This window comes from Protopterus annectens, chromosome 8.part0, assembly GCF_019279795.1.
Source record: "Protopterus annectens isolate FY-2018-M chromosome 8.part0, PAN1.0, whole genome shotgun sequence".
In the NCBI taxonomy this organism is placed as follows: domain Eukaryota; kingdom Metazoa; phylum Chordata; order Ceratodontiformes; family Protopteridae; genus Protopterus; species Protopterus annectens.
This window is the reverse complement of record NC_056741.1, coordinates 1,443,504,322-1,443,530,888: the sequence shown is the minus strand read 5'-3', so window position 1 is coordinate 1,443,530,888 and position 26,567 is coordinate 1,443,504,322. Positions and strand designations below refer to the sequence as shown.

The 26,567-nt window shown below is 37.5% G+C and overlaps 1 protein-coding gene across 5 annotated transcripts in view; it reads right to left on the bottom strand.

Moving 5' to 3' along the window:
* Positions 1-225: 225 nt before the first annotated feature.
* Positions 226-26,567, bottom strand: part of LOC122809494 (apolipoprotein A-IV-like) — a 110,255-nt gene continuing 83,913 nt past the window's right edge. For 2 of the 5 annotated variants that reach the window (XM_044081046.1, XM_044081042.1), the window contains exons 2-5: positions 13,898-13,957; positions 11,582-11,667; positions 8,747-8,873; positions 226-1,700 (exon numbers count right to left, since the gene is read on the bottom strand). In XM_044081046.1, the coding sequence (XP_043936981.1) occupies positions 749-1,700; positions 8,747-8,873; positions 11,582-11,630 (1,128 nt within the window). In that variant the 5' untranslated portion in view covers positions 11,631-11,667; positions 13,898-13,957 and the 3' untranslated portion in view covers positions 226-748. The other 3 variants (XM_044081045.1, XM_044081043.1, XM_044081041.1) reach the window with 2 other exon arrangements.

Here is a 26,567-nt window from a genome sequence, read left to right as displayed (position 1 = left end):
CAGCTTTGATGAACCATCTGATTGCCTTCTACATCTGCTTTTTAATACTTCCTTGGCATACTGTTGGCATTCCTATAATTTTATTTCCACTATTTACAGAATCAAAAATCCCTATCTTATGAGATGTTTTTCAGTCCTGTAGGTTAAGTTTTTCTTACCTGAAACACAATTCTCTTAACATTAGTTCCTATGCTTAGGCAACAGAGGAGGTATATAACACACATATTTTGCCGCATTACTGTTTATTTAGATATTATAAACCATGTATGCTAATACAGGGTTTTCCTTGTTGTGTTTTAACAGATGGTACAGAATACAATGTTAGCAAGTCAAACGTACAAGGTAAAATGAACAGGAGTATTCCCTATACTCTTCTATGAGAAGGCATAGAGTTATCATAGGTCTTTCAGATAATAATTTCCCTTACAGAAGATCTTATTTTGGAAAACTTCATAACACCATTATAACTAGTTTAAATAGGGTGTCACCCCCTTTAAGTACACCATTAACAATTCTAAATATTTCTCAGGTTGTAGGCAAGAAAGCGTAAGTAAAACTATTCCCAGTTTTCATCCCTTAAAAACAGCAGCTCTGTATGGTCTGATGTAGACAATAAAACAGTAAAACAGTCTGTTGATAAATACATTATGTCATTAAATTAGTGGAGTTTTAGAATAATCTACAAAATCCACATTCATATGTGGCTTTATAACTGCAAAATAATGTGCTTAGTGTATATATATATAATTCATGCCTTGATTGCTTTAAGTGTATCTGTGTTGAAATTCTGGATGACATCTATAACAGAGTCTAGTTTACTCTGCAATTCTTTCTCTATAGAGCTCAAGTCACTTTCCAGGTTTTGAGTATATGGAACCAGTTTTTGTTTCAGTGCTTCCAAATTTTCTACAATGTTTTTGTTGACAATATTAACATAGGGAGACACGTTCTGGTGGAAATCTTCAATATTCTGATTCATTCTGGTGCGAAAATCATCTGCATAGGGCATTATGGTCTGAGGAAGGCTTCCTGTATTCTCAATGATTTTCTGTTTGAGCTCTTCAGCAGAAAGGGACATCTTTTCCTTCAGCTGTTCAACATTTTCTGAGATTTTTGTACTAAGCTCTTCAGCAGTGATTGCCATTCTTTGGGACAACTCATTAATCTGTTGGTTCAGCTTTTCTTTGGCATCTTCTGCATATGGAGCCAGATTCTGACGGAGAACTTCAACATTCTTGTCTACCTTGGCCTTCAAGTCATCAACATAAGGGGTCATTTTCTCCTTGGTAAGTTCAAAGTGCTTGTTGATTTGTTCATTGAGTTCTGTAACATAAGGCATCATGATATCTTGAAGGTTGTCCATGTTGTCCTGCAGCTTCACTTTAAATTCCTCAGCGTAAGGAGTCAGCTGCTTTTGAAGTTCCTTAGCATTCTGAGTGATCTGGTCCTGGAACTGCTCAGCATATGGAGTTAGCTGCTGGCACATTGTCTCAATATTTTTACTTATCTTCTCGTTAATGTCACCTGCATAAGGTGAAATTGTTTTCCTGAGTTCCTCTAACTCTTTATGTATTTGTTCCTTCAGCTTTGCAGAGTCCTGGGTAAGTCTCTGATGTAGCTGTGTGGCAACAGGGATCAAGGTTTGCTGAAGGCTGGCAGCATAGTCATTCATATTCTGAAGGTTTTCCTTGATCAGGCTGCTGTGGAGAGAAGGGAATAGCAATGTAATGTCACTGAATCCTTAATAGTACATGCAGAATAATTACAACTCACAGCCAAGCCTCCCCACCTCAATGCAGTTGGGAGATATAAGCCCCCACACCCTCCCCAAACTTTTATATACCAACTCTAAGATTGCTATACCTCAAAGAAAACAGAATATTCAAAGAAATGTCTCTCTGACTAGGTATATACAAGTCTTGTTTTCAGCCATTCATTCTCTGTATATCAGGATATGATCATGCAGATCCTGAAGTTTTAAATGGTTATTGTCTAGATAAGTGTACTGAAGTGTCATTTAAACTCTTTGTTATTTAAGTAACTTTTTATGTATTGCTATGTTTTTTATTAAATGTAGGTGATTCTCATTCTGTAGGGGCAATTTGATGTAACATCAACAAGTGAGCACAGTACTAGCCAGAATTTACTCGTGCAATTTCGGTCTCTGGATCCTCTTCCCTTAATGGTCCCTCACGTTAGCAACATATTGACTAAATGAATGACAGTGTGATCCAGAAACTGTCAGCTGCAGCCAAGATTATTTGTTTATTTTGTCTGGCTAATAGGCTGAACCAGTCATTTCAAAGGAACTAACCAGGTCAAAGGCAAGCACACAGAACACATAAAACAATGGGAACAATATACGATGGAAGTAATATGAAAACACTGATCTTAACATGGACTAACTTCACTTGTCCAACAAAAACTTGAATAGCAAGAGTGAATAGGAACTGCCCTCAAAAACACAAAGTACAGAAAAATAAAACAGTTAATAAAACAAAGATTGCACAACAAACAGGAAATATAATATGTCAACATAAATCAAAGATAAGAATTATGCATTAATATTATATGGAAGAGCAATAATTCACTCAAAGCCCCTCTAGTCCAAACCCGAATACATGAAAGCTGTGCATTTATAAATATTTTCTAAAAATGTAATTGGAAAAATACTGAAGTTATACAGCTAAGACCATTAAAAGATATGAATGAAATGCAAAGGAAACAGAAGTGTAGCTAAACCAAGTAGGATAGGATTGAAGATGAGCCTGTCGTATATTTAAGCAATAACCCATGGCTTTGTGTGGGTAAAGCTGGAGTTTCCACAGTTAGACTGGTTTGATCACAAGGGTGAAGGAAGTAGCTATAGTTAACTATGTCAAAGGCTTTGACAAAGTCAGTAAGAAAGAGCTTATGTGTTCACTGTATTATTTGTAGGATTAAGTAGTGCACCAGAAAATATTCAGGCGGCTTTTGTTGTCCTTCTGCTTCTATAATTCATGTTAACAACTTGTAAACAGACCATATTGCCGATTAGTCACTTGCTAGCAGATGACTTTTTCCATTATTTCATCTGGAGGAGATTATTAACAAGTCAAACATCAGAAGCAGAAATCATGGCCAGAGGAAAGACAAGAAGTTTTCCATAATGGTAGATTGACTCCTTCTCAGTGCAAGAGAGACAGAGAGAGAGAGAGAGAAATACAGAGTCATAGAATTAATTACACACGGCATTGATTTATAAATGAAATTCATGCAGAAGTTAAAAAACAAGCAAATGTCTATCAATACTTGAACTTTTTTATTCAAACATTTCAAACAAAGTGTAAAAAGTATTGTTTCTTCCAGGGAAGGAGCTGAATTCCATCAACCTCCTTTCATCAAGTGCCCTGTGTATGAAATATCAAAATTGCCATCAAGGATAGTGGAGAGCAGTTTTGTAGCGTTGGGACCATAGCCTTGTCAAGGAAATATTACACTTTTTGGTGGTCTGTTTGACAGACTGGCTTTCCATAAGCTCACTAAGTATGAGCATGTTCAACGGCCGACAGTCGATGAACTCTGGCTCGATTAGTTCTTTGGATGCTGAATGAGATATGCCGTCTGAACCGGTAACCTTGATGGGTGACTCAGTACAGTGCATGAAACGCACATAAAATGGCTGTGATGTCACAATAACAGGGAATGCAATGCACAGGAGGCGCAAGCAGGACAGAACAGAGAGGAGACTAGCCGGTATATAAAGACAAGAATCAAAGATGCAGGACAAAATGGTGAATAGGAAGAGGCCAGGTAACAAGTCAAGTCTCACAGCAAAATTAGAAGGAATACCACAGGCCATAAAACTGTTATATACCTACCACATCATATGAAGGTGAAAATGGGTAAGAATATTGTAGAAGGGTGAAGAGAAAGGGAAACATATTTTTGATGGTCATTCAAGTTTGCCATTTGTTAAATTACCAGCTTGAATCTGCAGCATCCAAAAGTAAGTAATTCACAATGACTTGTAGGGAATATGTGTCAGACAGACTATTAAGCCTACTTATGGTGTAGCAGTTTTTGCAAACTGGAGAGGACGGAGAGAGTGAAACTAAAACTGTCATATATAGAAATGATAGTCACTGGAGAAAAAGTGACGAATACATGACATGATTCACAAAACAAATTATCATAAAGTTATTCTAAACATAATAGATTTCTGAAGGTGAGTTCTGACAAAATAGATACTACTCTGCTGAAGTAGTAGCAGCCAGGCAAGAAAATGAGATGGGTAAGAGAAGTAACAAGCCAGTGTATGAAACAAATGTAAAAATGCTAGGGAGATGTACAGAACTTAGTCAGTATAGAAAAGCACGATTGAAAAAGCTGACTGTTCTCTGTTGCATACCACTTTCTCAGAGGCGATCTCTGTCTAACGTACAGAGCCATGCCCAACACAGAATTGTTGAACATGCTCCATCTTAGCAAAACCAAATCTACTCGAGTTACATGCTCTAGGGATATAAACCTCAACACAACAATGAATAGAACATGCTGGAGGGATAGATTCCCTTCGCGGAGACTTCCCTTACTAGGAACAGGGTCCTGATCTACATAAGACAGAGCCCCTCACTATCACTCTTCAAGAGGAACCTTGATGAGTGGATGGGTAACAGAAAGTTCACACCAGGGATCACACCAACAGCACTACTAGATAGGGGCCAAAGGTACTAGCTGCTAGTACAAGGGTCTAGGGAACAACTAAAGGGGCGGTGAATACCACACAATGTGGCTGGGCTAATATATGCCTTCGGGCAGATAGCCCAGTACCAACCTATAACCTATAAAAATGAAAAAACTATAGCACAAATTGCCTGTAGCAGTAAGAACATTAAAGAGAGTAAATTATACAGTCAGAATAACAAAGCCCCAGGTGGAGTTAAGAAGGGAGAGAAAACATTTAATAAACATGATAAAGAGCAAGAGTGGCTCAACAGTTAGCAGTGTCACCTCACAGCAAGAATTTCTGTGGTTCAATTCTTGGCTGAGGTGCCTTCCATGCATGTCCTCCCTGTGTTCATATAGGTTTTCTCTGGGTATTCTAGTTCATATTTCTAAACCTCTTAGCACAAGAAATCTGGACAAAGCCTAAAATAATGGGGGGACAAAGGTCCAAAAATAGGATTTTTTTTTTAAATATTGTTCTTATAAACTTAGAAAATTTGCTACAATAACACAATGTATGTTAACATGCATTTTCTGAAGGTTTCAAAGTTTGAAACAATTTTATGTCATTATTTAGTGACGTCAATCCTCAGGAATTGACAGAAAAAATACAAATATTATGAACAGGCCAAAAATGAGACAAAAATATGAATTAAGAGGCATACCTCTCAACCTCTTAGTGCAAGAAATCTGAACAAAGCCTGACATAGTGGGGGGGGGGACAAAGGCTCAAAAATGGGGACAGATTTTAAATATTGCTCTAATAAACTTAGAAAGACATTAAAGAAAATTTGTGTTAACTTGCATTTTCTGAATGATATGAATTCTGAAATTCAAATGTACGTCATTATTTAGTGACATAAATTCTTGGATTATCCCAGTGATATGCCAGAAAAAATAAAAATGTGAGGCAAAAATTTGGACATTCTGTGAAAATTTGTACAGTTGAGAGGTATGCTCTGGTTTCCTTCCACATTCCAAAGATATGTAGTAGGTGGATTGGACTGTCTAAATTGGAAACAGGTGTGAGTATACATGCATATGTGTTGTATGTTAAAACAACCACAGCAGGGCTAGCCGCCAAGTGGTGTGAACATTGGCTACAGATGATTGTCGTTGTTGAAGTGACACCCTGACCCCATGGGGGAAAAAGGGATTGTGGACAGATGGATAAAGAGCAATTCGACATATAGCAGTCACAGCAGAAGATTAAGGCTTTTTTTAAACAAGAAACATCTTTATTAAATTATTAGTTATGACATAGGCAATCATCCACTTATATAAATGAAAACAAACCATACTGGCATAATTTTAGTTGCAAACATTATACATCACTTATAATCTATCCAAATACTGTCAGACATTACATAGCTTATTCAAATCTTGCCTAATTTTAAACCTTTTTCCTCTGATGCACATATTCCCACAATTCCTATTTTTTCTGTGTAATTTTCTCCTATACTTTTCTAAAGATCCCATTTCCAGTTTTATCTCTGTTACTATATTCACTACTTCTAGTAAAGTCGTTTTAGACTTTCAGTTACATTTTCTAGTAATTGCTTTTTTGGCAGCCACCATAATTAAATTCAGCAAGGCCTTAATATGTCTAGGCAATTCCAATTCTGAATCATAGCTCAGAAAAATAATTTCCTTAGATATACCACTTTCCTCACCCAGTATTTCTGATAGAGTAGTCTGCAGGGATATTTTTAAAGTCTGCCAACCCATTACACTCCCAGAAAGTATGTTGCCAAGTATCTCTTTCTTCCTCAACACACCTCCAACATTTGCTGTCTACATGAAGAAAAATTATCTGGAGTCTACATGGGGTATAAAAACACCTATGTAGAAGATTAAGGCTTTTGAGCTGTGAATGAGCTGCTCACTGCACCCAAGAGTACAGGGTTCGAGTCTTTCTGCCTCTCCTTGCCTGCTGTATGACTTTGTGCAAGTCACTTAAATAGACAATGTTCCCTGGCTGCCTCTGCTAAAGGATACTTGTGTTCAGTGGGCTTACCAGGTTAACAAATGCATTAAAAATCAAACAATGTAAAGGGTGGAAAGGTTTAACTTGAAGGTAGATGGCAGCATTAAAAAAAAAAATCAGAGGGCACTATAAATTCTTTGCTAATTACTTGAAAAACAAAAGTAATGTGCGGTATGACCAGTATATTAATGGACATGATCTGCAGACGAGTGCTGATATTAGTTATTTCATCGGAAAAAAACATTTCAGAAAGTTAAAGCGGCCTGGAAGGGAGACTGATGGAATACATCTGGGAATTCGAGAATCACTGAGAATTAATGATCGCTCTAACGGCCCATCCTTTTGTATAACCTAAAAGGGATGAAACCACTGAATCAATTTTGAATAAAAGAGCAGGTGATTCCCTCAAGGTTGAGTCATATTAGACACGTAATGTTAATGAAAACTAGAAAGGTAGTGCTAGACGAAAACAATTTATTCAGGAGGGTGACCAAAATGACAGCTTGAGGAGTTGACTCAGTACTACATAAGGAAAACAAAGCTAAACCAAAAGCCAAGCTAGGCAACTCGTTTGCGAGATGAAACATTTCCAAAGTTTGCATCTAAAGTATTATCTGAATAATCATTCTCTGAAGAGATTTCTGAAGAAAAAACTACTGTGGATCATTTTTGAATAATTCTTTAATAGAGGAAAATCTCTTTGGTAGATGAGCTTTATCACAACATCATAGATAATACTTGCTGGGAAATTACAAAGTTATAGAGATGGTTGTTAGAAGTGTGGTGGATGCCAACTGGCTGGGAGACTGGAAACTTAAGGTGATGCTAAGAATGGACTATGTTCAATATGAATGTAGCAGCAAGCCGATTGCTGTAAGCTCATAATGTGGACCTGTGCACTTTAACATATTTGGAGCTGATATACTATATTGGATGGACAGAAGGATTCATATTCTTACTGAAATTGTCAGAATTAGAGATGTAATTAGAGACAGAGGGATTAATTCAAATTAGAGGGATTAGTCTCCAACAATATGAGGTAATCCTGCACATGTAACTGGCATGTGATTTAAAATTTAATGATAAAAAATACAACGTTGTGCATCTGAGGGAAGTGATCAAATGCTAATATGAGTTTTGGGAGGACAGAGCTGGGGAAAAAAAGAGGAAGTTAAGAATCCGGGTCTGATTATCACCTTAAATTTTGAACACACAAGTTATTGTGAAAGAGCTTTGGGTACATCTAACAGGATTCTGTATGAAAAGGGTGCAGTCTGCAGAAAACCAGGGTCATTATTCCAGCATATCATGCACCAGGAGACCTCATCAAGAATACCAAATGCAGTTCTGGAGTCCATTTAGGTATAAAGGTATGAGGCTTGTTTAAAATGTATAAACAAGGTCACATTGAGAGGCAGATTGGTGTCACAAATGACGTATCCTTCTGGGAAAAGGAAAGAAGGAACAAGGATACATCCCATGAACACATCCCATAGTGGGGCATGCAGGTGGGAAGGAAGGCGAACACAGTAATGATTAGGGATAAACAAGGGTATACATAATAACTTGAAGATTATGATTCAAGTCAGGCTCATGGAAATACTACTTTTAATAAAAAGGTAGGTTGGGGCTCTGGAAAAGCTTACTTTAGAGGATGGAACATAAATATACCGAAGAATTCAGGGGCTTCTGTGACTGAAGTAAAAGGAGCTGAAGCAGGACAACTGAAGAGCAAGTATCTGTAATTGTCAAAAAAACTTAGAATTTTATTTTTTCTTCATTGGTTTATTCATAAGTTTTTTTTCATTGGTTTATTCATAAGTTTTTTAGTTAAGCATAAATAATAAACACCTAAAGGGCATAAACAGGAAACTTTAGTTGCAAAGACATAATAAATAATTTGTGCTGGTTATGCTACTATGTGAACAATAATGATAAAAAGAGGTGCAATTTCAGCTGTATAGGGCCTGAGTGATCCGTTTCCACTAAACAGAAACAATTAGAGTTCTGAAAAGTTAGGCTAGAGATACGCTTTATCAAGAAAATACTTACTTGATCTGCTGGCTGAGTTCATTTTCCTGGATTTGGTCAAAGGTACTCTTGGCATTAGTGACACTCTGTGTGAAGTAATTCCAGAGGTTGTCAGCCAGCTGTTGAGCATTAAGTTCAGCCTGGGAACCTGTGCAGAGACAGAACATGAGGATACAATGATTTAACAGATTTCATGGTACTGTTGAGATCTGCTATATCACCACTATTGCAATAAATATCCAGTGCAATGGCATAATTATCATTAATTGTAAGAAATTTAAATATACATCCTAACACATAAATCAACATGCATTTACTATCACTCTGTCTGCAATATCAGATAAGAAAACTCCTACCCATTCATGTCATAACGTATTTTAGCATAGCCATCGATACAGTACTAAAATAGTACAAAAATTACCTAATGCTATTAAACAAAAATTAAAATTTACCACAGAAATAAAGTAGAAAGGGACTCACAATATAGCCAGTTTGTAAATACCTACAGAAACAATGAAAAGGTATATTCAAGACACCATATACAGCTACTATATCTCACTAAAGTGAATAAGAAACAATAACAGCCAACAGCTGTACATAGAGATGTTTCTAGAGTAGTGCATGAAATATCACATACAGCTTGCAGTATTAGGGAAGATTAGGGAACAGTATTTCACAAATCACAGAAACAATGAAAAGCTATATTCAAGACACACCATATAAATCTACTATATCTAGATCAGGGGAGGTCATCGTGCCTCTTTACTCATCCCTCATCAGGCCCATAATTGAGTACAATGCCCCTTTTGGGATGTACCTTACCAGACGCCTGCAGCAACCGGAAAGACCCCAAAAGTACCTCACTAAGAGGATCAAAGGGCTCAAACAGATGTCATATGCTGCCCGGTTAAAGAAACTCCAGCTCTACTCAGTGGCATACCGCCTGTTCAGAGGTGATCTGTGCCTGACGTATAAAGCCATGTCCAACCCGGAATTAATGGACATGCTGCACCTCAGAAAATCCAAACCCCATCGAGCTACGTGCTCGAGAGACTTGAATCTCAGCACTGAAATAAATAGGACATGCTGGAGGGACAGATTCATAACCCAGAGGCTCCCTTCACTCTGGAATAAAATCCCAGTCCAGGTTAGGCAGAGTCCCTCTGACTCTCTTCAAGAGGAATCTTGACGAGTGGATGGGAGATCGTAGGTTTACCCCGGGTATCACTTCTGTGTCACTGTTAGACAGAGGCACAGTATACTAACCTCAAAAAAGGGCATAGCAAAATAAATTTAAAATGGGTGGCGAAAGCCAAGCACATTCTGGCTAGGCTTATAAATGCCCTAGGGCAGATAGCCTAGTATGAACCTATGAACCTATGAATCACTAAACTCATTTCTTAAACCTGCAGCCAAGAAATATGATGCAACACATCATACACCTGACCCCCAACATATCATATATCTATATAAATAGAAAGATATAAATATAGATATGTAAACATTGCAAGCACATACATACACAGCTTGTTCCTGTTTTGATAGTTAATAAAGTAGCACTAACATTGCTGCAGTACACAGTAACAGAACCCAAATTATCTATACAGATGTGAAGTATCTTATCTCAAACTGCTGACTGCTTGGGAACTGTGGATTACTAGTGAATATTGTAAACCAAATTAAATCTGGGTGGCAGAATTTTGTTCCATATGATTAGGTTGTACAGCCCATGTCCAGATATTTGATCTGCCTATCCTGCATTTTTCTTTATTTTTCTGTCTGTATCTCCCTTATCAGTTCATAATGGTTGGATCGCATTCTATAGTTTGCTGTTATTTTTACAGCAAACTTGTCTGATTAAACCCATGGAAGCATGCTTGTGCCTACGTTGTTGAGGATAGGGAAAAATCTGACTTTGGAAGCCTGAATTAGAAAATGGTGCCCATGCACTGGCCAAGCAAACCATTCTGTGAACCACATAATATTTTTTATGCTTCTGGGTCATCGGATACAAAATATCAAGCTCATATATCTCCATCGATTAGTTCACATCACAAAAGCCAGACTCATTGCATGAACAAAGAATCCTATAAGAGGTTCTACTCTCCTTCTGTGACTGGCACACAACAAACCTGGCCTAGTCCAGGCTTTCTAGCTGTCCCTATTTTGGAGAAATGTTCCTATTTTAAGGCCTGATTTAGCCTTGCACATAATGTATCTACTTTTGGAGGTATATCCCTATTTTCAGGCTTAATTTTCTGAATTCTCCCATAATCACACATGACTTTTGAATCTGTCTATTGCACAGAAAACCACACAATGTGAACATGCAAGTGGGACCAACAGTTTAAAGAAAAAACACACCCTACTTATCCTTTTTTCAGAAGCAAAAATAAAATAACCTTGCGTGGCAGAATTTTGTGATGCAGTTCATTTACATCTACAATTTTTACACAAGACTTTTAGATAACATGCTTATATTTTTCCATAATTTTGTCAATCTGATTTTTTAAATGTGTATCTGAGTACTATCTTAAAATCCTTTTAGAAACAGGACCAGTTATTTGTTATTCAAATTTTATGTTAGATGCCCAGATTTTTGGCTTGATGCACCTTCTTTTTAAGGGCCATTATACCTAGTTTCAATGTCTGCAGGTGAGTGGTACAGCCTAGTCCTAAACCTCTATCTCCAGCATAATAGCCAGTGATCCTCTCATTAGGATCATGGGCAGTAGTATAACAGCCTACTAGCGAGGAGGCAATAGGCCCCATCATCACTGATGATTAGCTGGGAATAGTCTGTCCTGCACTCTGAATATTACTTAGAATGTTAAAGCATGAAAAGAAATAGCTTACCTGTGATGGCAATGATTGCCAGAGTGACTGTGATGGTCTTCAGAAACATTTTTATTCAAGCTGCTGAGCAGATTCAGCTACAGATCCTAACGAAATGAAAAATAATCATACACAAATTAGCAGAGGTTTAACTACTTACTATTTATTTATATTCTGCCTAAGATTCATAGGTCTTTTTGGCTATTTTCCCAGTGGCAACCTAATAGTAATTCAGTAAGCTTGGTCAAGTCACCAGAGAAACTTCCCTTCTCTTTACCTTCAAATATTATACAAATTTTGATGTACACCTGAACAGGAATGGGATATTCTAATGGCTTATCCATAGGAAAGCACTTAAGGAAAAACCCTCCCTACAGGTGCAGAACTGTAGTATTGCTAAAGGAATATAAAGACAAATACATGTTAGGAATCCACAACTGTTTTTGTTAGCATCAAAGGGGTATGCAAATCTATGAGTCACCAGCAGCAACTGTGCGTGTGTGTGTGTGTGTGTGTCTGTATGTGTTTAATATATACACACATATATTGTGGGGTCAAGTGTACAAATCTCCACTCACAAATGATGCTTCTCAGATGAGAATGTCTTGGAAACATTACTCATCCTACTAGAATGCTTGGAATGTCGATGTAAATGCCAGTTTAATATTAAGAGATATCTTTACTAGTGTTATACTAATAAGCTATTAAGGCAGTCTATGTATTAAAACTTTAAGGTAGTTTTGAAACATGTTCATTTCCAGGACAGTAGGAGGCTTGGAGAGATAACTGAATACCATCTACTGCTTACATCTGATGGTTCTCACAAGATTCTAAAGAGTTGTTGGAAAGACCCATTCCCTTATATAATTCACAACTCATTACTTTATACCATTAACTAAATGTGTAAATAATTCAGATATTACTACCATGTGTAGCATCTGCCTATTCAGACGTGCAATGTATATATTTTCAGGACTAGAATCCATTCATTCATTTACAAAATGCATTCAAATATACAAAATACACAATGGCTAGCAGAGAAGTTCAGATTTATTCTATTCCTGCAGCCTTTTAACTTACTCTTAGCTTTGTATCATATGGTGAGATTTAATGTAATGAATGAAAGACAAAATCTACATCATTGTGGTCAACATGTTAGCAGCGTATAATGAAATCCCATTGCTACCAAGATATCACAGTGCTTCCAGATGAAATCAAACCTGCAGAAGAATAAATCATGATCAGCTCTCAGCACATCTCCGTGGCTTACAAAACACCAAGATGGTAATTTCTTAGCCCTTCAAAGTAATTTCTTAATCCCAGTAATGCATTTTGTCGAGATGGTATCAGCTCTTGGACAGTTATGACCCCATCTTCATCCTATGCATTGTATGGCAACAGCTCAACATAATTTATGCTCAGTATTGCAGAAAACATTCTTGCCATAGCTTAATGCCTTTGTAGTTTGTTATTTTACCAACAGCTCTGCTAACAATTCAAGGTTATGCTAACGATCTCAAAACAAGAAGCTGGTGCTTTACAGGATTGCCTCTCTGGCCAGCGCATTGCAGGAAACTTCCCTGTAACTGCACTTATATGTGCTTCTTTTTAATGCAGAGTCTCAGGTTTGATTCTGTGGTGGGCAGAAGGAAGACATCTAACTATGAAGCAAACTGAAACATTGATTCTGTTACAAACAGGAATATTAAGGATGATGTACTTTAGAATAAAAGTAAAGCTTTGCAAAAATAAGTTCTGTGATTAGAAAAGCTCTTTAGATTATAGCACATCCCAAAAGGAACTTCCAGTGCTTGAGTCTTGTGGTTTAAAATCCTCTGCTCCAGAGATTTAGTGGAGACAAAACCTTAGCTTCATTTTTAGCCATCCTGTTGAATGCTCAGTGTCCAGACCAGGGCTACTATGAAGGCACTACAGTACCAAGAAAGCAGATAACAGTACCTTTAGCAGTACATGAATAAGGAGGTGTATGCCACATGGCATTACGGAAGAGCATCAGTGCAACTTTGGCACACCGAATACAGTGTCTTCACCTCAGCTAGGACTGCTGTCAGCAGTGATATATCTTGACTAAGTCACATCTGTGAATATACACACTAGAGAGCTTACAGCACTTACAAATTATATAAAAAGCCACTGAGAAATAAAGGACAAATAAAGCCTCATGCTGTCCAAGCAACCTTACCTTTCAGAGAATTTCTGTTATTGTCTTCTTCGTGTTTTGAGAAGTATTGACTGTCTGGGTTTAACTATTTATCTACTGAAAAATAGGACTCTGTCACCAGATGACAAGGTGATGTGTTCACAAAGGTCTTTTACCTGGACTTTGATGGAAAGCACAACGTGGAACTCCCGACACAGCCAGTCTGCTTCTTTCTTCTGCCAAATATGATAGTAATAACATCATGAGCAACAGCTGATAAAATAGCTATAAACAGTGTCAACACATGTAAAAATACCTGTGTGCATTCCAAAATTTGAATGCATTCCCAGCAAAATGCTGCCTTCCTGTATGTTAGCATTAGGCTGTTTTATTTTTTCCTGTGTGTTCTTCTGTCTACAAACTCTGATAAATTCAAATACAGCAGATTAATAAGGCAGGAGAATACTGTGGAACCACCAAACAGAAATAGGATCGATGATCTGTGCAGGCATGGCAGCCCTTCCTTCTTATGCTTTAAAAATTCAGTGCCATTGTACTTAAGAATCTCGTTAGTCTGGTGTTAACCCTTCTCATGCTGTATTAGCTACCATTCCCCTAGTTAATCCTGTGTCTTCCTCAATTACAAAATAATGCTCAGTGCTACTGTCTCTCAAGAATATGTTAAAACATATATCACTCTATAATTTGCACTAGGGTACCAGTGTGTGTGTGTGTGTGTGTGTGTGTGTAGCCTCTCTTTTCCCTCACTGATTATTTGTTATCAGCTCCCCTCTGACCGATTGGCCCATTTATTCTCCATCTCCAGGGCAGGTATTGACATGTCAGTGTGGGGGCCATCATTCAGAAAACCAGCCAGGGTGGTTTGTGTTTTTTTGTTTTTAAGCCCCAACTACATGCATGCACTCACTGTGGTGCCCGGGTGGGGGCATCCAGTAAGGTCTTGGCAAGGGGTATCTCCTCAGCTCAGCAAAGGGCATATCCCATCATGTGGCCCTATAGTACCCTCCAAAGCACTGATGGTGGTTTCTCTGACCACCATGGAACTCACACATCTCTTGTACCATCCTGCGTGCATATAGTGTGCATGTGTATATGTTTTTTCAAGCATTTGACAATGTGTGCATACTCACAGGAAATCCATAACAATAAAGCACTCAAAACAAAACTTTTTTTATTTTTATTTCAAATGCCTGTCTGACATATAACCACAAGAGAAGTGATTACTCTAAAATTATGCTCTTACTAGCTTATTAGTTAAACGCATATAATGAAGGATTAAACTAATTTATCAGGAGATATATGCTTTGATGAAGAAAATCACAGAATTCTATTATCTGGGAGTGATTTTTTTTTGATATCACAATTTTGTTCAACAGTAATAGTAAAATACTCTGCTATAGGTCAGTTGCTTCACACAATATAAAAGGGAAGCCATTTCTGCACCTTCCCACTGATGTACACTGTTTCATTACTTAACACCATGCTTCACAGGTAAGTCATTTCAAGAGATAAGTTTTTGATATGCTATGTGCATCCCCCCCCCCCCAAAAAAAAACACAAACCCACAAATATATGGTTTTGGTAGAATTAAATCAGCATCTTTGATATTTATTTTCTCGGTTAATCATGCTTTTGCAGGATTGTTGCTGTTTGCCCCCCCTCCCCCATACACACACATACAGATGTCACTGTGATAACTGTCACTATATAAATATGAAGGTTTAGATATTAACTCTGCCCATTTGAAGAAATTAGCATAAAAAGACTGTGTATGAAGCACATATCTTTACGAATAGTTATATGAAAGACTGTACTGTGCATTTCAGTATGAATGAGCATAATTATTATCACTGTGAAAAATCACTGTGAGGTGTTGTTTTTTAAATGGTTAATGGATTCTGATATCCCTACTATTTGATTATGGGAGACATGTAGATGGTCATTTTGGTGATTTAATATTTGAATTGTTCCAGTGTTTGATATAGTGGTTTAGTGCATGAGTGGCTGGACCTTTTTTATTAGGTCATTTGAAATTCTATTACAAGTAGACCTGGTCATTCATTGCTGATTAATGTATTCCATGGTAAAATTATAATTATATCACTTAAGTTTAGAAATATTTGGCTTAAAATCTGTTTGACTATCAAGAAACTGTTCTGGTCAGAAGTCGAATTCAATAACATAGGAATGTAAAAATGTAAAAATGTAAAACAGTAAAAGAAAAGGGTTATATCTGTAGAGTAAGATAAATTCTGATAATGAAATGTCAAGGCAAATGCCTTGTATACATTAAGAAATGAAAAGTCTGAGTCACATTTTGTAATACTAGAAAATATTCCAGCAAAATATTACTGGTATTATAGTGAACCGTGAATGCATATTTTGTCCTAAATAAGGATCAGGGAGAAGTATAGGTTCTCTTTTCAAGCAGCAAATGTAAGGCCGAAATCTAGTCCTGGGTGGGTTACCAAGACCATTGCAGGGCATGCATACACCCTCATGCAAACACTGTGCACGTGCTTAATCAGTGGAGCATTGCCACTTCACTGATTAGTATAGATTTGAAATGTATGAGAAAGACAGAGGCTACAGTGAAAACCCACACAGAAACAAGGAAGCATGCAGACTTCACACAGAAGGCAGCTATGCTGGAATCAATCCAGGCAATGGCTGCAATACTAACTAATCATTACACTATTGTGTTAATGCATTTGTGTATCTATTTTCTCTGGAGATGAGGATGAATAGTTTAATCCATGAATCAGTCCTTTCTAAAGATGAGTATGAATCTTCTTATAAAAGTCAGAAAATGTGAAAAAATATGATGAGGGTAATGAAGTAAAAATTAAACATTGATGCTTTCCTACTTGCCTGTTAAAGAGAGCAGTTTAAGGAATGGGTAGTGAAAATGATTCAAGATTTGTTAGGGAATATATACATTTCTTCAGAAGGGATAGCTGAGGAATGGGATAAAATGAAAATGAAATTTAAAAATGTAGAAAAAAGTGAAAGAGGTATGGCAAAAGAAGCAACAGGAATTATTTAAAGGATTTATCAAAGGTTAAGGTATTGCAGAGGAAGGGGATTCACACAGAACAAGAAGAGGAGCAATTGTTGAATGTTAAGGGAAAAACAAGGGAGTATTTGGATAACATGCATTACTTTAGAATGGTCACAGTTAAGCAAATATTTTGATAACCCCATAGCATGAAACCTATTAACAAAATGACTTAGGCAACAGAAAATAGAAAGAAGTGCTGCAGGCTACGGGAGCCTATGAATATAAAAATAACCAGAGATCCTACTGAGGTATTAAAGATATTTTGAAGATTCTTTGGAAATGTGCATAGGCCATAGGAATAGGAGAACCAAAGAAAAGGGGAAAATATTAAGTATAGAGGAAGGTGAGACTCAAGCATTAATAGCAAAGATGTGAGAGGATGAGATAAAAAAATGGTGAGGTAGAATCAGTCAACACAGAAGACTCCAGGAACAGAAGGTATTAATGTGAAAATTTGAGTCAGGAAAGAAGAAAGTGGTAAAGATTAGGAAGGTTTTGTTCAGAAATATTTCAGAAGGAAAGACAGTACTAGGATCTTGAAGGAAAGTTCTGGTTGTTATACTATTCAAATAGGGCAACAACTATTTAAACCCAAGTTCATATAGACCGCTTTCAATTAAAAAGTATGTATGTCTATAGTAGCTAAAATAATGGGTAAGGTGAAGCCAAAACTGACAGCTACGGCTCAAAGGGAGTTTGGGGGGGGGGGGGCAAACATTTGACATTAACAGAACAGCGGTGATCCAGAGAGAAGCAGACTGGAAGAAGGCTTAAGATTTTTGCCTATGAGTACTTGAGAACATGTTTTTTGGAAATAATAATGAATTGATACATTTTAAAAATTACTTATAGGGTACTTTGTCAAAAATACAGTGGGAGGAAATTATTTTAACTAAGGAAATGATTCATTTGAGCTTGGATACAGAAACTGAATTGCCTAGATACAGTAAGGCCCTGTTAAGTTTAATGCAATTGCCAGCTGAGAAAGCAATTACTAGAAAATGGAAATCAAAAGTAAAACTGTAACTTGAAGTGCTGAATATTGTAAAGGAGATAAACAAGCTGGAGGCGGGATCTTTAGAAAGGGGAAGGAATAAACTATATAGAAATAAGTGGATTTCATGGAAGCAATACATACAGAATAATGTTTAAAAAGAGTGGAAGTTCATGTAAGGCAGGATCTGAGCAATCTATGTAATGTTAAACTGAATAATTGCTAAGACAAAAAGCATAACTGCATAATGTGAACAAAGGGAAAAAATCATTATACTGTCTTGTTTTCTCTTAAAACTGAATGTTCACTCATGTCACTATGCAATCTTTGATACTAATAAAGATATTTAAAAAATAGTGCTGCACAACTGGATGTCCGGATTTGTCAAGTATAAAGTGATGTCAGTTCAAGCATTGCAAAAATATGTTGTTTGTATTTTCCACAAAAAGACATTTAGTTATTTGCAGAGGCTTCTCAACAACTGTTTCTTAGAAACTGCCTAAGCATTGTACATCTCTTAAATTGCACCCATTATCCTAAGCTAACTGTAACATTACTACTTATCTTCAACTTCTTTTCTCAGCCCTCATGTATAAAACTCACTGCTGAGTACGTCTGCTAGCCCATGACTGGTTCATTTAACTCTGCAAATCTGTATGCTAGCCCATGCCTAATTTGTTTAACTCTGCAAATCATCTGTATGGCCTTCCTAGGCTGGGCTAGGCATCTTATGATCCTAGTATCTGCTTACCTAGTAATTATCTTCATCTGTTAGCATTGAATTTGCTGTATACAACATTAAAGCATTGTATTCCCTGGACAGTGTACTTTACCTTCATTTGAGTACTGTAATGTAGCTCTTTAGGCTAGTTACAAACTAGAGTCATGGCAAAGGAAAAAAATTAGAGAAATGGCCCCAAATTATAGGCACTTTTTAAATTAGATGCTGGTACTATTAACTTACAACTTATTAAAATAACTGAGTTTTAGGAGTGATAGATCAAATGTTTGAGGAAAAAAATCGAGGTGTCCCTCTAAAATGTGGGCAGTTGGCAGGTAACCAACTACAAACTGGATTATGCATGTACATGTTGAAAATGCTGGACATTGTTTCTGTAAATAACAGGTGCTGGCTTATGTAAATATACAGAGCAGCTGATACTTTAATGGGTAAAACTATGGTTCATTTTCTGATTCTTTGAGCTTAAGTAGTGGTGCTTAAATTTAAGTAGTGAAAGGTGAGGCCTTCTGTGCATTAAATTAGACACAAGCAAGTTAGACCCAATTAACCTGTCAGTTAAATGTACCTAACAAAAGTGAATCTTAAGGTCAGGAGCTTAATGAAAATGTCAGCTGCATTCTGTAAGAAACAGAAAGTCAAATAGTTTGGATCATATAGCATTGCTTATCATTGTTATCAAGGGCGTTATATCAATCAGCAGCCTCAGGTAAATATGTTTGTTATACAGTAGCTAAGAAAATGCAAGCAGAGCAAAAGGCACAGCAGAAATTGTTGAAAGAAGATGTGTTTGTAAAAGGTGGAGAGATGTAAATAAAAATGGCATGCACTTTGAATGCAGACTAGAAATAGTAAACAATGGCTGATATTTGCTATATTTTATGACCTTTAGACATTGTTGTTGCTTAATGGCTAATTTAATTTTACTATCAACAATTATTTCTTAGATGTTAAAAATACAGTTTATACAGTTTTCCCATTTTAAGCAGCATTTTTATTTCACAAATACACATTTTGAACCTACTGAATGCACTGTTTATACCAATCAGTTTTAAGAGGTACTGTTTTGAAGTCTTTCTTGCACCAGTTTTAAGAAGTACCATTTTGAAGTCTTTCATACACAGAGTGGTATCAGTGTTCCCTACCCTAATGAAGACTGTTTCACTTGTCTGGGTTAGCTGCCCCCCAATACTTCTTCATGAACACAAAAACATGCCCTGGGATTCCAACAGTATCAGTGCGATGGAGAAGCCTAAGCTTACAAGGTTTCTGCATTGCTCTTCACATCTGTAATTCATAGACAGCTCTATCGCTGAGCTTTTCCCCTCGGAGGCCCCAGTGCAGAGAGTGGTCTCACCGATAGAGCAGCACACTGCTGCAACAGTCCAGAGCAGTGGCCAATGCTAGTTAGCCATGTGTCCTTCTATGGAAATGCCCACAGATCCTGATATGCGCAGCTTAGAAATTGTTCTGCCAAGTAAAATTTGACTCTAGGAGAAAATGATGACCATAAAGTCAAGGAGGTCGCTCATTCACTCCAGTGGGAGTACTCATAGTGCAAGTAAGTTCAGTAAGCACTTGAGAGTAGTGTGTGTGTGTGTGTGTGTGTGTGTGTGTGTGTGTGTGTGTGTGTGTGTGTGTGTATGGGTATGTGTTAGATTGTGCGTGAGGGTATGGGTAAATGCTTCCCTAAGTGTGATTGAGTGCAAGGCTTGTTTGCTGAGGGTCTGTGAGTTTAGGAGTGTGTATATTTGTATATTGTTCTGTGCATAGGAATGTCTGGGAGTGTGCATGTGCGCATATGTTAGGGTGCCTTTGTTAACATGCTGCATAGGCCACCACAGAAAACACTAACACAGTCAAGTCTAACAACTGTAGTGTTTGATTCAGAAACATGATAATGAGCCAATGAGGGCTTTCTCATTGCTACTATACTTTATTCTGAATTACAGTTTCAAACATTGTGGGCAATTAGCACAAGCAGTGAAGATTTTGATGAATCCTAGGGGTTATTACCTTTTTCCTTCATATTGTCATTCTGGCTGCATTACCTCTTTGTTAAGCCTTAGCACTTTCTTCTTACCTTTTCTTTGTTTCTTAATGCAGGTATTAATGGATCTATCTCCCCTCCTAATATACTTTGTTATTTTCCCCTCAAAGTCTGTGATTCACAGATTACCATTTCTGTCTCCTACTTTAATCTTTTTTTCATCTATTTCTACCTCTCCTGCTCTTCACATTTCTTTAGTGTTTCCTGAATGTGATCCTTTTCTTCTGAACCTTTGCAGCCACCTCTTTAGCTCATTTGCTATTTATAAAACTCATCACTGCCATGACAGCTTGTGTTATCCCAGTCTTCATCCACTCTCCTGATTGCTTCTTGTGTGCTGCTAAGTGGTCTTCAGAGATACAGCCAAACTGAGCCTGTCAAAATTCCAGGTCCCACATTTTGGCACAGTAACATTTTTGTGAGCATGTGCAGTGAACCACACTGAATAATGTTCACATCTTTCTAAGTGTCCATCAGATTCTGAGTCTGAGGTCCTCTTTCCACCACATGACAGTACTATGTCTAACATATACAGGATTATGATCAGGTTTCTTATCAAAAATAAGTTGCTCTGTTCGAGAAATGGATGAGGAATTCACCTCAAGAAGATGTGAGGATGCTGCTGTTTTGGCTCTAGAGTGAAACTAAAGCCTAACAGCACTTAAAGATGCTTAAGTAAAAGCCATGCAGAAAGCAATTAATTGTGTAGAAAAAAATGTCTTTAAAGACAAATGAAGCTGACTGATACAGTGGCAATAGGCCATACATCACACTGCATAACCCACAGGTAACACTGCAGCAGTCTTAATCTATGTGACATTATAGAAAAGGTATCACTACCTGAGTGTCATAGTCTAGTGGTGTACCAGATGCTGCCTCTTTGTGCAGCCATACACTGTGCAATTGCCTGCCACATGGGATCTCATGACTGCTGCTAGCTGGCCAACATCAGTATTGTCACTGGTCAAAGGAACAACAGAGAACTGCAATGTCAAATGATAGCATTGAGCACCATACAAATAAATGTTCATGTTGTGCAGGAAGCAACTCACCGTAACCATCCTGCATGCAGTAACAAGGCCATACTGAAGGCTACCCCTAGACTCATCCATGCAATTGAAAAGGGTTTTCAGCAAACCAAACACTTGTTCATTGAAAGTCCATATCTAGGACAGGGCAGTGTTGAATTGCTTTTCAGCAGTTTTCCTATGGTTACAGACTGTTGTCATTAGCCAAGGTTTGAGGGGGTAGCACACATCACCTGGAAAAGAAAAAAAGGGGGGAGATGCAACAAAAATGGTGAATACTGTATGGTTTGTATGTTTTTTTTTGGGAGGTAGGAAAGGTATTTCTGAGATACAATTTTAAATGAAATATTGAATAAAGTATTTGAATTATTATAATATAAGATCCAATACCCAATATTACTATAATTATACTATAAGAGTGAATAACGGTATTGGTATGATGAAAATTACTAGCTGTTTATACTACATTTTTAAAATCAGAACTAATTGGAAGGATAACTGAAAACTAGATAATGTAGCTTCTATATAGCGCTATGTTCTGAAACATTTCCTCTGTACAGATGTATACACTGTATTACTGCGGTTTCTCTGGACAGTATACATCTTGCTAAACTTACTTTGACCTTACATTCATAAACTTTATTACCATCTCTCTTCTCTTAGGAAGTCCATTGAACATGTGGGAGAAACAGACAAATGCAGGTTTTGTAGAATTGGAAACAGTTGCACACTTCATTGCTGGTTGTGACATGCTAATGGCAGAAGGACTGTATACTAAAAGACATAATAATGTGGCAAGACTGTTGCACTGGGGATTGTGCAAACATTATGGTACTGAAGTGGTTGAAAAACTGGAAACATGAACCACAAAGCATCATAGAAAATGATGAGGTCTATATCACATGGGATCACCCATTACCAATAGTTCAAAAGATAGATGCTAGAAAAATGGATATAGTGGTCCATGAAAAGAAGACAAAAGTAGCATTGATCATTGAAATCGTCACACCCAGTGACTATAATGTCTTGCATACAGACAGACACAAAGTCAGAAAATATCAGGATTTACAGGCAAAAATGAGAGCAATGTGGAAGAAAGATACCCAGACAGTTCCAATAGTAGCAAAGGGTCTTATAAAAAAGAATTTACAGTCATATTTAGATATGTTACCAATACATATAACCCCTTTCAAATTGCAGAAGGAGTCATAACTGGGCACATTGCAGGTGCTGCGAAGAGCACTTCTGGTTGACATCAAAGAGTGAAAAAATACTCATTTCATGAACTTTAATCTTACTTTGACTTAGGAATGGGGTCCATTCCCATCATGGTATTAGAAATCCAAAAGACTTGGAGAAATTCAAAAAGTGAGTTACCCCATATTCTCTTGCTGTGACTCACTGTGGTTCTTCCTCCATCTCCAGGAATTTGTATTACCTTTATTGCCTCCATATAATATTGCAGTTTAGTAGAAGCTCTCATTTCTTTGCTTTCAGAGCCTGTGGTCACTTCATCCACCCCTGGCTCTGACACAGAAGGAGCTCTGCCACAAGAACCAATTCTCAAACATTTTCACTGAGAATATTGTTGAGCAATGTAAGCAAGTTTAACATGAAGAGCATTGCTGTGTATTTAACTGTAACCAGTAAAATACGTGCCTGCCTTGTGCTGGAAAATGGCTTTGACATTCCCTCAAAAGAGTAGTCCTTGCATTCTAAGGACCACTTAGTAAGTGAGCCGCTGTCCTTTCTCTTGACCAACAGATTACACTGTAATTGCAATTACCTAGTCTCCCTGGTTTCATAGTTTCTGCATTCTGTATCAGCTATAAAATGATTGCTCTCTGCAATAATTGGCCTGAGGGTGGGAGGCTCATTATGCTCCAGCATCCCACCCCCTGATATTCTACCATTACACTTCCCACATACACCTTTCACCTTTGACACCCACTCCCTAACCACCTCAAACAACTTTACTGCAATCACACAAACACTCCTGTTTCTATTTTCCAACTTCCATCTAACATTTAGCATCATTCCCAACAACCTCTGTCACTGCCATACTAGATGGGAATATATCTATTCATGCTGAAAACCCTCCCCAACAGTTGTTATCTATTAGTCTACATTTCAACTTCTTTTCCCAAATAAACCCTCACTACTTATCTTAATTCTATTATCATACCCTTCTTTCAATCCCCTCTATTTCTTACATTTCAGAAACATAAGCGAAGATACCAAAACAACCTATCTTCCTTCAGAGAAATTACTTCCTTCCTACCCTCTTTCTACCAGATTTCAGACTCCATCACCACTAAATATCCTACAGCCCTGCAACCTCTTGTTCCTTCCCGATTCCTGCTTCCCCACTACCTGCCATCAGTGAAACACCAATCCCCTTACTTACTCTACTCTTCACCTTAGCCTTTATCCTTCCCCTTCTACTGGGCCATCTCTCATCCTGCCATGACTCAATAATAGCTCCCAACATCTCTCCAACTCTGTCCCAACCACCTATCCATACTTCATACCTAAATTCTCCACACATCACACCAAACCTATTTAATGACTCCCCTCACCTTTGCCGCAAATATAGACTAACTTCATTTCAACTCAACTCAAAATAAAATTATATGGAAAAATGCTCTCCAAAAAAGAATAATGCCTCCGTATACTAAAATTAACCTAGGAAGAGACAATCACCCATTCTCCCTAACCCTGATTCCACCTACCACAACCATCAAGACAATTCCTTTCCACACACTACTCTAAACCATAACAGCTTCCCCTACCCCCACTTTGGTAATCTAACTTTTGCCACCATAAATATTAAAAATGTAATAAATAAAACTACTGAAGTACATGCCTGGATTACCCAACACAAGCCTACTATTCTTGGTATAACTGAAACATGGCTTAAACCCAGTATATGACTCCAAAATTACACCCCCAGCAGTAATGTCATCCTTAATGACTGCACCTTACAACAAACCAGTAACACAATTCAGTTCATCAGAACTTCTTATCACTTTCCTGAAAAATAAACACATTTATATTACTGTCCTTTACATCTCTGTTGACAACAATACATCTGCAATAAAAGATATCCCACAGTGGATGTCTAACAATTCCACATGAAAAAATGCTATTGAGGGATGTCAATATTTAGTTGGACATAACCTCAGACTCCTCTACATCTGGCATTTACTTTAGTGGTTTCATGCAACTAATTAATAGTCCTACACATTATAGCAATACATCAAATTCCTTATACTATACCCTAGTATCAAACCCCAGCAAATTCACCACTACAGGTACAATGTCAGACTCTCTGTGACCATCTCCCAATCTATATAACTAGAAATGTCACACATCCACTCAAACAGCATGCTTATAAAACATGCAACCTGTCCAAGTTTAACCCAGAAATATTCATTAGTACCATATCATCTATTAACTGGAATATCCTAAAAATCCTTCCCTTAGATAATGCAGTAAATTAATTATGTCCATCTTTCCTAAATATCCTGAATAATACTGCAACCGTAGAAGAAAAAGATTAAAAAAAATACAATTTGTTTTTCCAAAAAGAGTAAAATGCTAATGCAGGATAGAAAAAAAGCATGAAAAGAATGGCAAAAATATATAAAACACCACCATATCGTGAAAACGTTTATACTAAAAAGCAAATAAATGAAAACAAAAACCTATACAATAAGAACTTTCAAAATAATAGTGGACACAACCCTAAAAAAGTCTGGTCAGCCATTAAAGAAATTCTACATCTCAGCCAAAAATTCAGTCCTAACCCCTTTCCTTATAACTCACGACTGAAAAAATAAATTAAACTCTTATTTTATAGATAGATAGCATAGCATCCCTAACTGAGGTTTCGCCAGCATATAATCCCAATGATGTCCAACAGCCATATGTCACCACATCCACTTTCACCTCCAAATCTGTACCCACATGCTATATAAACAAAATCAAACCATGCTCTGCTTCAGTAAGTGCCTGAAAATAGCAGCCAATAGTATTGCCTATCCTTTCTCGATCCTTATACATTGGTTAATTCAGGAATCCCATATTCCAGCTCTCTGGAAAAAAAAATCAGATTATCCCTCTATACAAAGGAGGAAATTAAGCAGACATCACCAACTTTAGACCTATAGCAGTCTTATCACCCTCTCCAAAATACTTGCAAACTGTATTCATAAACAATTGTTAAACTGTCTTCTGCAGGAAGAACTCCCATTCCCTCACACAACACTGTTTCTGTCCCTCCAATAGCACTAACACTGCATGTCTAACCTTTATAGATACTGTCAGTAAAGTTAGAGATAATGGCAAACTATTCTCCTCCTTATTTCTAGATTTGTCTAAAATCCTCCACCCAGTTTGTTACAGCAAACTTCTACTTCAGATATCATCACTAGGTATGTTTCAGCACACCCTTCTATGGTTCAAAAGCTACTTGTCCAATAGATAGCAGTAAGCAAAATGGCACTCCACTGTCTCTCCATACCTCTCAGTCACCACTGGTGTACCACAAGGCTCCATCCTTGGTCCTTTCCTCTAATATTCTCACCAACACTCGCCACACATCCACACAACAGGCCTCCCTAATACAGCATGCAGATGACTGAAATGCACCTCAGAGAACCTGGCACAACCTCAAGAAATTACTCAGGAAGCTTTAGTCACTGAAACATAGCTTTGTAACTCAGAACTCATGCCAGACAGGCGCACACACACACAGGCGCACACACAGGCGCACACACACAGGCGCACACACACAGGCACACACACACAGGCACACACACACAGGCACACACACACAGGCGCACACACACACAGGCACACACACACACACAGGCACACACACACACACAGGCACACACACACACACAGGCACACACACACACACACAGGCACACACACACACACAGGCAC